Source organism: Panulirus ornatus, chromosome 40, assembly GCF_036320965.1.
Source record: "Panulirus ornatus isolate Po-2019 chromosome 40, ASM3632096v1, whole genome shotgun sequence".
Taxonomy (NCBI): Eukaryota; Metazoa; Arthropoda; class Malacostraca; order Decapoda; family Palinuridae; genus Panulirus; species Panulirus ornatus.
The window spans coordinates 11,611,636-11,627,356 of record NC_092263.1 but is presented as its reverse complement, the minus strand read 5'-3'; the positions used below and the strand labels follow the sequence as shown (position 1 = coordinate 11,627,356).

General features: G+C 35.7%; 1 protein-coding gene across 2 annotated transcripts in view; it reads right to left on the bottom strand.

Annotated features, from left to right (window-relative positions):
• The window catches only part of Hmgcr (HMG coenzyme A reductase), a 53,578-nt gene that overhangs the window by 14,596 nt on the left and 23,261 nt on the right, over positions 1–15,721 (bottom strand). For both annotated transcript variants that reach the window (XM_071685535.1, XM_071685536.1), the window contains exons 3-15: positions 14,887–14,998; positions 13,215–13,302; positions 12,103–12,293; positions 11,778–11,884; positions 10,392–10,496; positions 8,964–9,097; positions 5,849–6,015; positions 4,482–4,696; positions 3,847–4,041; positions 3,060–3,298; positions 2,569–2,746; positions 1,424–1,530; positions 364–568 (exon numbers count right to left, since the gene is read on the bottom strand). In XM_071685535.1, coding sequence (XP_071541636.1) covers positions 364–568; positions 1,424–1,530; positions 2,569–2,746; positions 3,060–3,298; positions 3,847–4,041; positions 4,482–4,696; positions 5,849–6,015; positions 8,964–9,097; positions 10,392–10,496; positions 11,778–11,884; positions 12,103–12,293; positions 13,215–13,302; positions 14,887–14,998 — 2,043 coding nt within the window. The remainder of the gene's footprint in view (positions 1–363; positions 569–1,423; positions 1,531–2,568; positions 2,747–3,059; positions 3,299–3,846; positions 4,042–4,481; positions 4,697–5,848; positions 6,016–8,963; positions 9,098–10,391; positions 10,497–11,777; positions 11,885–12,102; positions 12,294–13,214; positions 13,303–14,886; positions 14,999–15,721) is intronic.

Sequence of the window (15,721 nt, the reverse complement as noted above, 5' to 3'; positions counted from 1 at the left end):
TTTATGAGCCTCTTTAAAACTAACATACAATTTCAAAAGTTCATCTCGATGAAAAGTATTTCATCAGCAGTCCTTCAATTATAAACTTTAGTTACCGACATATGTACAGTACTGTGGACCACTTCCTTCCCAGCAATTTCTGGCATTGTTAGAAATATAAATCTCAAACGAAGCAATCAAAACTTTATCAGCATTCACGTCGACTGTTTCTCTTATGTATATAAATGAAAACCTCGAAGTTATAGTTCAAGATGTACTTTGCCAAATAGCAAATCTGATACTTGAATGATGTTAAACATGACACATTAGATGTTTGCAATTGTGGGTCATTGACATGATAAGCTATAAGTAAAACAGACTTACCTGACCACATGCAATGTATAGAGCTGCGACAATATTAGCTGCATGGGCATTGTTTCCTCCTATTGAGCCAGCTAATGATGATCCAACCAAATTCTTGGTAATATTAGCCTCCACAAGAGCTGTCACAGTAGTTTTAAGTATTGTTGTAACAATTTTTCCTGGCACCACAGCTTCACACACAACAGATTTGCCTCGGCCCTCAATCCTGGTATGAAAGAAATTTATTCAATCTTCATGTTCTCCCTTAAACCATATCAAAAGTAAGTCATGTTATTCCCACTAAATACAATAAGAGCTATCACATAAAATGCAACATGTGTGACCTACCTACACTAGGAATTAATGATGTCAGAAAAGAATAATGCAAAGTTAATGCTGGGTCTTGAAAGTTAACCAGCAGAAGGGAACAATATTTTGTAATCGAAGTTACTGAAAAAGATTATGCCTATACAGGAAGAATGTAAAAATTCTATAAGCCTTGGGACCAAGCACACTGAGGATTTTGGATTTTAATAGGTTTTAGAAACACCCACAGATTGTAGTCTGAGCATAACTGAACGGTATGTTTTGTAGCTATCGTGAGTTCTTAACATACATACGCAGTATACGTAAATACTTATATTTTTTTCTTTTGTATAAACAATTGCTTCTCCCTTTATGAGGTACTGTCATGAGCAAATGAACGATGGCCTATTTGCACACATTCACTTACGCTGTCATGTAAAGTGCAACAAAACAGAGCCTATTGTCTACAGCCAAGTCCCACAGACTTTTCCAAAGTTTACCTCGACTGTCAGCCCCATGTTCTGATTCAGACCAGTAACAGCATGTCTCTTCTTGACATCTAACTCCCTAACAACATAATACTAAACAATTACCAGATCTTCTTCCCAAATTAACAAATTTATTATCTTTTCTTCTTCATTTCTATATCTTTCATCTATGTCTGCAAAGGATGATATGAGTACAAAAGGACAAATCCATACTTACCAATACTAAATGTAAAGTCTAATGATAGAAAGAAACAGAAGTCATAATACTGCACTAAGTATCAACATACCAGTTAATTGCTGATGGTTTTTTATCCACACAGTAGTTACCACTAACACTCAGGACCTCAAGGTCAGGAAAGTATTTCTTCAGAGCCTTAAGTCCAGCTTCTGTGCCCTTTACAATAAAACAAAACAGTTAGTAATTATATAAACATAGTATGTAAACAGACAAATACATGCATATGACAATAATACACCATCATAGCTCTTAGACTCATTAATAAGATGTTACAATACCAACCTGGTCTAGAGAGTCCATCAAAGTGTGGAGGGGAAAAAAGGATATGTATGCATTCACAAGTACCAGAAAGTACACCGATAGTTTTAAATATACCTCTGTGTTGACCATGTTCACTTTTAAGTGAAGGGTGGAAGCTGATGTGGATGACATGTCTGGCACCCTACAATCAGAATAGATGGTGGTGTGATCTTGTTTCATTCTTTTTATTGACCTTGTTCTCAAACTATACTCTTATTTCATAACAGACACATTGTTAATGGGGACTAACATGAATAACTTTAGAAGTGTTACACTTTGCACATGACAAATCAGTGGAAGGGAAAGTGAATGGCATGTGTCGAGGAAAGAGGGATTCTTTCTTTGCCATTCTACTCTTTGTTTCATCCACAGACACAGCATCAGTAGTGAATAACATGAAAACTGCTTATGTAGAAACATTACACTTGTTCACACTAAAAATAAATGCAATAACAGCAAATGGTTGGCATGTGTGATTTTTCAGAGCATAACAGTTAAAATAGAAATAGTGATGGTATTTGCCGCAAAAAGGTGCAAAGGGACTGAGAATAAGGTATTACAATTCCTTTGCTATCAATGACTCACCAGGATTTTAAAGCTAATTTACTGTCTTTTTATTGTAAATAACGAAAAAATGCAATATCAAACCTATATTCTTGCGTAACACAACATAAACAGGATGACTGACAGAATGAGTATTACTTTTAAAATTACAGATACTGAGTCAAAGAGTAAACAAAAGAAAGAAGGCCAGTTTATAGACCAAGTGATCACACATTTTGTTCAAAGTAGATTTAAGTAGCATTTTCTTATAAACTTTGTGTGGATACACTACTTTAGAAGCCCACCAAGATACTGGCCTGAGTTATTATTACTCTAAAAATATTTTCATACCTTGGATACCATGTTCATCCCCATAGCATCACCAGTCTGTGCCACAAAGCGAATGTACAGCAATCGCCCGGCAATACCCACATGCAAATCTTGCAGACGGGCAAAGCGGCTAGTTGAATCAAAACCTTCCTTGATGATCACATAGTTTTCTTTCTTTTTAATCCACATGTATACCTCACTGTAAATATAAACACAATGAAGACTGAGTTACACATTAATGAGGCAGATTAGAATATAAGATTAATTTACAAATAATTATCTGACTGGATAGATTACAAATGTTCATATCAGTATGGCAGCCCATGTTCACCTCAATGCACTGAACATAAGTTGCTGTGTGAGTGAACTATGACGCAGTATGTACATACATACGAGAACAGAATGAATAGATGGACAGAAGACTATACAAACTGATTATTGTAAAATATGCGGAAAACTGAACTTTGTAGTCCAAATAATCTAGGAGTGGGTGTCAGGCTAGTTGTACTTACGTGGCTCGAGCAGCAGTAGGAAGCCGGACACTGGGTGCTCTGGTCATACCATCCTGAATTACTTCACTCTTGACTCCATTGACAAGGGCACGACAACCACGATTGGTCGAGGCAACCAAACATCCTTCAGTAGTTGCCATTGGCACCATATATTTTTTTCCATTTACGAGCAGAGGTCCGGCAACACCCACCGGAACAGGTACATAACCAATTACATTCTCACAGCACACACCCATCACCTGGATAAGGTTAGAAAAAAAAAAAAAATATTGATTATCTGTGACAGACACCATATGTGAAAGATAATACATCAGTGCACATGGCTGACAGTATAACAAAGTAACAGATGGTTGAGTCACGAAAATTAATGTGTAACAGTCGGTCAGTCAGGCTGATGTCTAACCAGATAACCAGTCAGTCATTCACAGTTTTCTATGGTAACATTCATAAGATATGACGTCTGAAAGTAGGTCATCTGACATTAATACATCTCGGGACTAGCTGTAGTTGCTCATTTTGAGTAAAATGATTTCAACAAAACTAGTGCAACATGTTTTGCATTTACCATATAAACACAGACAATGCTAACTCAAATAGTTAAGGTAAAGTATATTCATCCTTTAAAAACTTTAATTAAATTTCATGAAAATGCTGCCTTTTTATAAAATTTTATCCTCCTCACCTCAATAATAACCCTTCTATGTTACATAAGCTATTGCATAAATAATTTTCTTTCACATAATATATTTCCACTACTACCTCACTGATACTAAAAAAAATTTCTTACCTTAGTATAGTCATAGTGATCATATGGCAAACTGTCCATGGAACAATGATTTGCCGTGTGTGGTGCTACAATTGTCCTACGGATACCGACAGCTCTTAATGGGTTACCCAAAAGGTATTCCAATTTGTAGCTTGGCAAGTGTTTCTTTTCAACCAACTGTACTATCTCTTGGTTTTTTAAAGATTTGACTCCTGCCTGTTCAGAGAAACTGTAATGATTATATACACAGCAAAACTAAAAATCCAGATAAACATATATACAGAATCCATAATCCTTACTCTTTATTATGATATAAGAGAAAAATCACCCATAAAGGTGATCACTGGATCAATTCCTTTCCCTGAATCAAAACTGAAAATCAATTTTGAGTGTATAACTAAACCGTGACAAAAAGGAAAATTCAAACTCAACCTTGAATGCACATTCAGACCACTGTGTACTGTTTTCAATATATAACAAAGTTAAGACAGGTGAATTGCCTTGGATCAACACCATTTGAAAACTATACAACCTAAATAGCAGAGACACCATCTCCAAGAATCTGATTTCCAAATTTGCAAATTAAAATGGGTGTGTTTAAGTATAAAAAGATTTCTTAGTATCAACTTCATCATCTGTAATTTCAAAGCTCATACCTTGGAGTTCATTACAGTAACACATTCTTCTACTGATCTGGGAGGTTTCTCTTCTTCATTTGTATCTCTGTCCTCTTCTATCCATGTGTTAACCTTTTCTGTTTGTGTACTGCTATCCTCTTTATTTGCTGGCATTACTGACCCCTCCCACGTTGAAGTGCAACTTACTGTGCGAGTTCTGCTGCGGTGACGCAATATCCCTAAAGTACTAGAACCTGCCAAAAACAATACATGTACAATCCTTACTCCCTGATTGTTCAATAAAGCTTGAATTATATGAACAGGATATAAAAATCAATATTGAAAAATAAAACTTGGGTACAAATAGCAGGTACCTCTGCCTATGTTAATGAGAATATGTCGATCTTGACCATAAAACATCAATGATCTGATTATGTGGAATTTGTAATGTGCAAGAACTTAGAAGTTTATTCATTGTTCAAATGCATGAGGAAGATATCCTATACTTAAAACTATCTACATAGAATTAATCATATTGGCCTCCTTTAAAAGATATGTAAATATCTAAAACTATTTATGTGGATTCATATATTTTGGCTAACATTAAAAACTCAATAGTCTGTTTACATTAACATCACTGTTTGAAATTTCTCCAAATCCTTTATACCTACCACTGTTATTATCTAATTCATATCTGATTCTGAGATTTCTATATTTTTACACATCATTAGTACATATTATAGCTGTCACTTATCGCATCAGGTCTGTTCTCCATTGAGTGACTAGGGGGTCAACATACTATGACCACTATCAAGTCAAAAGAGACTTATTTGAAAATCAGGCTATAACTAAGAATATAGTTCTCATGTTTGGTCAGCACATTTAAAGAAGCACAAAATATTAAGAGAAATCTAGAATGAGGCAATAATGTTGGTACCAGATTTAAGACAGCTTGGTTAAAATGAAATGTCAGAGGCCTCAAATGGAAGAGAGAAGTGTAAGAGGTGACCTTTAAGAGTTTAAATCAATCTGATGATGTCAGCAGACATTTCTTCAAATGATGAAAGGACAGTACAATCACAGTCCCTAGCATGATATTCAGCAAAATATTAGCTAGAGAATATTTAAAGAAGTACTTTTATAGTACGAGTAGAGGAGGAACGGAATGCACTGAGTGATGAGAATGTGAATGCAGACAGCATCCTGTTTATTCATATAATTCAAGTTAAAATATGAATATTCTGTAAGAACTTATGAATTTAGTCCATTCTATATATAGATATAAGGGAATGGCACTACAAATAACAAACAAAAAAAAATCATCCGTAAGCCTACAATATTATCATTAGTCCTCTTACTTCCTCTTATCGTGCCAAGCTTAAAATAAAATGTATGTAAACATTTACCTTTGCCAGAGAGTCCAGAGCTGTCAAGAGAATCCTGAGTGGTTTGAAGGCTATCATGGATAAGGTTTTCCTCTAACTGCCCTTGTGACTCAAATAGCACATATTTGACAATTAAGGCGACTAGAATCACCGTGAACACAATGTGGTCTAGCCCAGCATTCAACAACCTAAGGAAAATAATTTCTCTTTACATCTCGTGTCACTTTTTACCATGTTTGAAGTTGGTTATAACATGCAGAATCTTTTCAAACATTTTGATCACATTCCATCTTCACTCCATGCATCACACACACAAATAAAAAACTGTTTAACATATCTGCTGAAGAATTGGGTTAGTTAGTTAAGTTATGGATAAGTGTAATATGAAATAAAAATAAGAAAAGAATGAAGGCTGCCCAGGCTAAAATTCACAAAGAAAAGTATATGGAAAGAAGGAAGGAAGTATGGAAGGTAAAGACCAAGAAAAGAAATTATGGGAAAATTGGAAATGAAAAATGAAAATTATCTCAAAAAGATAATTTATTGTTTGTGGATGTGTGGCAAACCTCAATATGTTAGCCAGAGTATAAATGTAACAACACATGTATCACAGTATTTCTTTATCATTTTTTAAGTTGATTTGTCAAGAAGGGCTAAAGGCTAATGGCAGACACTTGCAAAAATAAAACTGTAGTAAGTGCCATCATCAGAAATGTTAAATGGATGTACTTTTGAAAAAATTATCAGGAGATATGCGAGGATAATCGCAAACTATTTGGAGGATAACCGGCAAAAGCATTTCAAAATGCCAAAAATTGTACTTTAAAACAACACAAACTCTTTACAGCTTTCAATTCTCTTATGAATGTGAAAGTCTGCTATGACTTACTAAAAGCAATTTGTTTACTTTGACCATATGGTTTCTCTGTAACAAAACCTTTCTTATTCTAATATATCCTCCAGAACTTGCTTCAGTGCAAACATCTGGCTTTCATACCTCCTTTCCCAATTCACCTATATTTACATAAATGAAGAATTGTACTTTCCTGTTGCGAGTCACTACTAGGCCAAGCGCATTACCAAACTAGCTGTGTGGAATCATCCCAAGTATATAATTGCATTCACTGTAATTACCCTTACCCTTAACACAAGAGAAGTCAATGCTTTTATGTCCAATCTACCACACATGCACCTTGCCATGCTGCCATACAAAATCTCCAAATCAACTCCATTAACATTTTACCTCTACTCTTTACCATCTTACTTTCTCCATTCACCTTCTAATCCCTCATCTTTCTTAAAAGATTTTGATTATGCTCCTTACTTCCTTTATAATAATTTATACTCCACTAGATTTCACTTAATTTTAACCTATAGTTCCACAATACCAATAACCCATCTTAAATCATCATACATCACATGTTTAAAGTGTTCACTCTACCTCTCATAAACCCCTTTTTCACAATCATTCTTCTATCCTCATCTCAAAAATCTTCATTTATTATAAAACCAAATTCTAACTGCTTTCGGAATTCATACTAATCCACATATCCTCAGCATGTTTTGGCTCTTGACTTCCATTCAAAACAGTTCACTAAAGCATTCAACTGTTCTTCAAAATATATATATCTTTCTTAAAACTGACATTTCTGACAATTTTACCACAATGACATAATTCTACCATACTACTGCTTTTTTTGCCATACCTTATCCTTACACTTCCACATACCTCAGTGGATGTTATACCAGTGCCTTTTTCTGATGCCTCTATTACCTGCTCCTGCAAACCTCACGAGTGGTCAGATGTTAATGCAACTGACATTCAAGCTACCGCATATAAATGTGTCTACACGGAATCCACCCACTCTATTTTGATCACAAAATACTTAAGACCAAGAGGCCAAATATACATGACAGCAATGTACCAAACAATACACACTGCCATCCACACACCCACATAACAATGCACTGTAGTGTTATCAGATCTACCTACCTAACAAACAGCCAATGTCATATGAAAAAGAACTGTGAAAATTATCTTTTAAGTTTTATATTACACAAGAATATACAAAGCCTATTTTCTTCTATCCTGTTTATCTAATACAGCCTCAATAATGCAGTTGTTTATCTAATAAAGACTCAGAAATGCAGTACACAGCAATGATACTAAGTTAATTCTCGGGTAAGAGAATTTTACAAATCTTTCTATTCTCTTACACTCCTTTGCTGTTGAACAAAATCTCTTTACTTTTTAGTTCTCTGCTTTTTCTCAGAGTATTTCATTCCTAGGCATTACATTATAGTGATAGGATATTAAGTAATACTAAGAAATGGATATCAACACCTTTACATCAAGAAATGCTGCTACTGGTATCTTTCACATACCCAAAAATATTAAATTGCAAAAGATCAATGATCATTATTGCTTTTACATAAATAATAAAAAAGAATGGAAGTGTCCGAATTTCATAACCCTATGACTGCGTGTGTCTGTGAAAAATAATTCATAGTATTCATATTCCAAAAGATCCAAGCCTGTGACCAAGCAAAGAACATGGAAGTGATGGATTCCTTTGAATCAAGTTCTCTGATGAAGCTTTTCACTCATGGTGGAACCACATGCATGTGATTTGGTAGCACCCACATCCAAGGCGATGACATAAATGTTGATGTCAAGCCCACCCTCGTATATCAGGATAATACACACAACCTTATGCAAATATAACCACTGCACATTCATAATAATGGACTACTGCAGTTTCTGTATATATATACTAACTCTATTATTCTACCTCACATTCAATCTTCTGCTGCCTGTTCCTCAATTACCTACTTCAATTAGAATCCTTCCGTCATTCATGAGTGAATTTTGTATTTTCATACCAGCTTGCGGAATTCAATCACTTATCATCATCCTTGACATTACTGTAATATTTTTCATAATTTGTCTAATTTTGCTTACCATACTGAGCTATACCATCACACTCCAGCAAATTATCTAAGACTAGCAAGCCCTTTGTTGCTTTCTTCAAAGCAAAACCAATTTAGTGAACTTTCATGAACTTATCTTACAAACCAAACTTTGAGAATTCTCATTTTCTGAAGTGTCATATTTATGAAAGCATACAATACCAACCTGACAATAACATGTGGGTCTGTAGAGGAGTTAAAAGATGCTGCAGTGTCCTTCAGCGTAACAGAATTGGCTGAGAGACACAGGGACCAACGAGTGATTCCATGAACTAGCAGAAGTCCAGCTGACATGATGACCTAAATTTGGGGATACATCAGCATTAAACCAGGGTTGTGGTGAAATCATAATGTACACCATTAGCAAACAGATTAGTTAATGATGCCTCACTTACTTTTCTGTGGATTCCCCTAACCCCCTTCATATGCCTTGGTTCAGCCCATTGACAGCATGTCATCCCCCATATGCCACATAAATCCAATTCACTCTATCCCAGGCACGCTTCACAACTTCCAGCAATTTTAGGCCCCAAACACTCAAAAGCCTCTTTCAATCCATCCTTCCACCTCCTCGGTTTCCCTTTTTCTTTTCCCTCCACTTCCGGACACATATACCCTCTCAGTCATCTCCATAAGCCCAATCCACCTCAGCACACCTTTAGCTTTCTCAGATATATTCCTCCTACTACCACATCTCTCTTTTCCCCTATCATTTCTTATTCGATCAAACTTCCTCACACCACATACTGTCCATAAACATTTCATTTCTAACGTAACCACTTTGTTCCATGTTTTTTTTTGTTATCTAGGCCCCATGCCTTGCATCCATACTTCATCATTAGGACTAATATCCCATTAGATATACCCATCTCTGTCCACACAGCTAGTAAACTTCCTTTCCACATTTTCATCTATGTGTCCAAGACCTTAAACCCCCTCATCTAATTTGCTGTCATGTCCACTGCTAAAAGAATGAGTGAAAGGGTAGGACAATGAAAGCAATACCAAAGGAAACTAATCCACTTTAAGTTATATATTTAAGAGTTTTCAAACCTCTCTCCTTATTCCAGACAAACATGGTAATTCTACATGCAATGATTTTCATTTCTTGCAAAATCTTTAAGCAATGCCTGCAATTCAAGTGCAAGCTCCTACAGTAAAAGACTATCTGCATATGTTGCCTCTAACCCACATTCCCTCTCAGGAAACATTAAAGAGCAGTAAGAACATCACAGCTAAACACTGGTGTTATAAAAGAATGCATAACATAAGCATCAAACCCATATTATATGCAAGCCACCAGCCAGTCAATCATCAATCTCCAATGCACCTTACTGAGTATATTAACTAGACTCCTACCTCTGTAATTCAAGCATTCATTAATGCCTCCCTTGCCTGAACACTAAAGAAGCATTCTGCTAGTAATGACTTCAAATCATAAAAAAAGAGAGAAAAAAAGAAAAGACTTCAACATCCTTATGTATATGCTGGAGATGTGAAGGAAAGAAGTACATAAAAAGAACTAAAAAATTAAGTATGGCAAAGCTGAGAATATGCAGCTTAAAAATGGCAGGCTTCACTATCACCAATATACCTTAACACGCTGGACAACAGGATTGGGCTTCTCTTCTTCTACCATGGCACGGGCCAGTGTTGCCATCTGCCATGGAGGCTGACCAGAAGAACACCGGTTCGATAACTGAAATGTAATGTTAACACCAATATAGTCATATTTACAATCTAGTACAGTGTTTTAGGGAAAACGTAAACTTTCACCTATAAATGCAAACTTACATGTACAGTTCCTGAGGTAATCACTCTTATTATTATATATATTTTTCTTCCAGAGCAAAGGAATAGGCTAATATTTCACTTTGAAAGCCAAATCAAGCAAAATTATTTACATAGGCCTAGAGAACTACTACTTGGTCTTTGACAGTTGGAAAAATATAGATAAAGTTGTTAATCAAAATGCTTGGGAGATTTTTATATACACCACATTACAGAGAAAAAAATCTGTATTCCATAATTCAGTTTTTGCAATAATTCAGCTATTCATTGAAATGCTAATATTTGAAAAATTGGCCTTACTTAGGCAAGGCGCCAAATTAAATGAATTAACCTATGTCTCAGAGGTCAAGAATCGAGGCTGAGAAAATGAGCTATTTGAAAGCATGCGGTATGACTAACAGGAGTGAATGAATTGTGAAGCTGAAATATGGGTGAAACGTAATACTTTAACGTGGTTTGGGCATGTGGAAAGAATGCAAGACAGAGCTTACAAGGACATATATGATAGCACGGTTAAAGGGGTTGGTCTGAGAGAAAGACCACCTGTGACATGGGAAAAAAAAAGTGCAAGAGTACTGGAGGGAAAGAAATGATGGAAGAATGCTAACATCAACACCTAAAGTGTCATTTAATCTCTTGAATATGAAATTCATTACCACATACCTTACTTCAAAATATAACAAGTCCAGATACCTAAGGAAAACATTTAATCTCTCCCTCTTTGCCTATACTTGCCGATGTACTTGGATTTCAAATGATCTACATTTCAATGTTTAACTTCCTCCCTATATGGAGCAGATCAAGTGAACAGAGATTTGTCTCACAATTTTATACACTTTAACCATGCTAAATATTGGGGATCTTACTTTAAGGAATATTCCCTTTGTATTCCAGCAATGGAGGCATGTAAGGACAAGGATAAATGGAAACTTGCTGTGGCCACCTCCTTAATGGGAGTTCCCAGGGGGAACAGGCATGAGACATAGATAGATAGATTGATGGATTGATTCCAACATCATATCACAGCAAGCAACTAAAAGGTTGTTTTTTCTTTTTTTTTTTTTTGTGTGTGTGTGTGTGTGTGTAAAAAAAAACTTTCAATACTTCATGACTTTTACCACAAAGACTCAAAAAGCCCTAAGTTCTCTATCCCTGATCCCTCAGTTCTCTTTCCCTGATCCCCTCTTACCTCCAGGACAAGAGAGAGGCAAGCTGGGAAGAAGGTCATGAAGACAACATAATTTACTACGATGGACATGCAGGCAAAGGCACACATCTGCTCCAGACGACTCACACCTGTAAACACTTGAAGTATTAGTATTTCTATATTTTCTGTGTAATCCTGTTAGTTCAAAATTACATCTAACTGGAGTTCAATATATTTAAAAATTCTTGATCACTTGATGCATATTTCATTGGAATATGAAGAACAATAAAAACAAATCCTTAAAAGAACAAAAGCAAAATAAGAGTAACATATAACCCTACTGATACCTGGGTAACAGTATATGCACCTGAAAGTGTGCCAGCCCCTATGACTAGGGCCTCGACAATTGTATCAAGAGTGAGGGATGGTCCCAGGCGAGCCATGCCATAAGCAATGTTGGTGTGAACTTCAGTCTGGCTAGAAGATGACAAGGCAAACTGAGCTAGAAGACTTGCCCTACTAAGATCCACCAGAAGAAGGAAGAAGAACAGAGCATCCCTGAAAAGAAATAAAATATCAAAGAATGAGAAATACATTTTAAAATTATATAAGTGAACATACTACCATCTAATATTCAAAAACAAAAACTGAGAACTGCATTAACTGGCAAGGAGGTTCCCACCAGCAAAACTGCAAAACCAAAGCTATTAGAACAGAACCAATATATGCAACAAATACATCCTGATCTTTTGTTCTAAAAAAACAAGTAAATGTACATATATCTACCCTATTTCATTTTACAGCTCATAAGTAATTCATTTTATTATTTTCTGGGGCTCTTCTAAAGTCATTATTTTCTTACGAGCATCTGTGGGGAGTCTGTTACAAGTCTCTAAAGAAACTATCAACATTTCACTCTTTCATCATGAAAGCATCTGTAGGAATGTATCATGTTTAGAAGTGAGCAGGTTTTATGTTAAAGTAGACGTAAAAGTGTGAAGAACATGCTAGAGCAAAACCCACTACCAAGGACAGGACAGACTCCTCAGAAGCAAGAGGTTCCTTGAAGAAACCGTACTCTTTTTCCACTAAATGATGATGCGTCTGTGAGTCAACTCAGCCACTGCAGTATTAATAAATTTTTGGCTTCCTTTCTTGCAAAATTATTCAGCACTGCCTGTACTTCACATGCACAATTCTTCTAGTAAAATTATATTATCTGCATATGTTGCCTCTAACCTCTAGCCCTTTAAGGAAATGTAATATGTTGAGAGGAACATCTGAGCATAACAAAGTTGATATAAAAGTTTATGACAAACTCTTAATTTTTGAAATTATACATGCAATAATCATATATCTTACTAATTTGTAGAACTCTTACAGCAAGCTTATTATCACAGGTCAACATTAAAAGTAATAAAGACTATAATTGTGTTTTACCATCAAATAAGACAAAGAAAAATTAAGAAAAGTACTTACTTCAGATCAGACACATCACTGTCCAACAGCTTGATGACTGAACAACTAAACACAAAGCTTGAAAATACAACAAACAGCCCTGCAATCCCTGAAAAACATTGTAACTTTTTAAGCACAGTCCATAAATAATCACTCGCACAAGCTAAAATATTTCAGAGAGGTCCCTCCTTCTCTGAGTTAATCAATCTTAATCAATGAAAAAATTAAGAGCTTTCTTTATAAGATATATACTATACAATTACGACATTCAATGGTGAGCTACTTCAAGGCTGCCAAATTCTTGAGCTTCCTATAAACTACAAATTGTATTTAAAGATTAACATGTAATTTCTCACAGTTACAGAAGAGTGTAAAAAGGTATTCAGAAGGGGAAAGATGACAGAGAAAATTGGAATGTTGAAGCTGTACAAAAACTTACAAGGAAATGGATGTTTGATAAATAACTTGAAAAACAGCACCTGAGAAAGGCTTCTAGGAGTAGGTACTGGTGAGAGGTGAAGGTATGGTGGAAGGGATGAAGAGGAATACATGTGCGAAAAAGATTCATAAAAGAAATCTGTTGATATAGGTTACAATAAACTATGATACTGGTGCGTGCAAAACATCCACAATGTGGCAGAAGGCATATAAGTACATGGAAGGACACACACATCTCCCACATGTTACAGAAAGCGACTCAGGAGGGTGGGAGCAAGAAGGCTTTACTTCTCATAAGAAGGAACACTGTAGGAAGCAATGTAACGATTTTTTCCTATTATGTTCATTAACTGTTCCTGAAACTACCTTGCTAATGCAGAAAATACTGAAACTTTTTTGAGGAAACCATTGAAAGTCACTATTATTATCAATAAATTGAATTAAAACATTTATCATGTGAGCACAATTCTTGTTTGTGTTATGACCAATATCCCGATCAAACCCTTATATATTGCTTGCAGATGAGCAATGATGCTCTTGGCATGCATCACTGGAGCCATGTTATTATTGCCCAGTTTAATGCCTTTATCATTTAGAGCTCTGAACTGGAACAACTGACTTACTTCCCTGGCCCTCTCATCCCCAACAGACTGCATACTCACCCCTCTCTCCAACCTCTTGCACTTACTTCCCTAACCATCCTATCCATAAACAATTTAAACAACCATGGGGACATCACACACTCCTGCCACAGACTGACTTCACTGGGAACCAATCACTCTCCTCTCTTCCTTCTCATACACATGCCTTACACATTTGATAAAAACTTCTCACTGCTTCCAGCAGCTTACCTCCCACACCGTATACTCTTAAGACCTTCCACAAAGCATCTCTATTAACCCTATTATATGCCTCCTCCAGATTCATAAATGCTACATACAAATCCATCTGTTTTCCTAAGTATTTCTTACACATTCTTCAAAGCAAACAACTGATCCACACATCCTCTACCACTTCTGAAACTACACTGTTCCTCCCTAATCTGATGCTCTGTACCTATCTTCACCCTTTCAATCAATACCCTCCCAACAATTTTCCAGGAATACTCAACCTCATGAATCTGTAGTTCGAGCACACCTTCATGCCCTTTGCCTGTGGACAACAGCACAAAGAAAAGATGGAAAGCTGAAAATGGTACCAAATTTAAACAAAGCATTACTATACTAATACTACAGGTAAAAAGGGAAGTACCTACCCACAATATACTTGGAGCCAATCCTATGCAGCTTACGAAACTGGTGGTATGTGTAGAGAAGAGCAGAACAACGCAAAATGGTCATTACAACAACATCCAGTCCTTGATATTCCTAAGGAGAAAAGAAGGTCTATTAGAAACATTGTTTACGACTACTGTGCACAAATACTTTAATGTACCTATTCATCTATTCATAAATGTATAAAAATTATACTTATTATTAGCAGTAGTAGTAACAAAAGAAGTAAAGTAGTATTACTATTATTATTATCACACAACCTTACAACTGCAGCTTTGAGGCCATAATCCACATGGGAGCAGGGTAAGGTGGGTTTCTTTGGGGTAAAAAGGACTTTTACAACAATGTATGCTTTACAAGCACAGACAATGATAAAGCCCTATTGAGAGTGACTCCCTTGTGGAGTTACAAGTTGACCGCCTGCATGTAGACTGCCCTGACACTTATACACCTATCTCCCAATTCACAAAGGCTCTAACTATAATACTTCACAGATACATATAGAAAGAAACGATCCAATGACTGGATTTGCAAACAACAAATTCCTATTTACAAATATCCCAGCAATTCTTTTAAAGATTTTCATGTTTAAAACTGTTATAAACCCCCTATAATGAGTAAGAAGCACTCAGAATCTAATAGTTGTGCTAGTGACAAAAAAGAAACAGGAAAACTATCAGTCTTGACAAAAAAGTGGATGTGTTAATGCAATGTGATAGATGACAAAGTCCCATCAATATCAAAAACACATTTCATTTTGTAATTTTGTAAATTGATAATTGTTATACATGCTAACTTTAATAACATTTACAATGT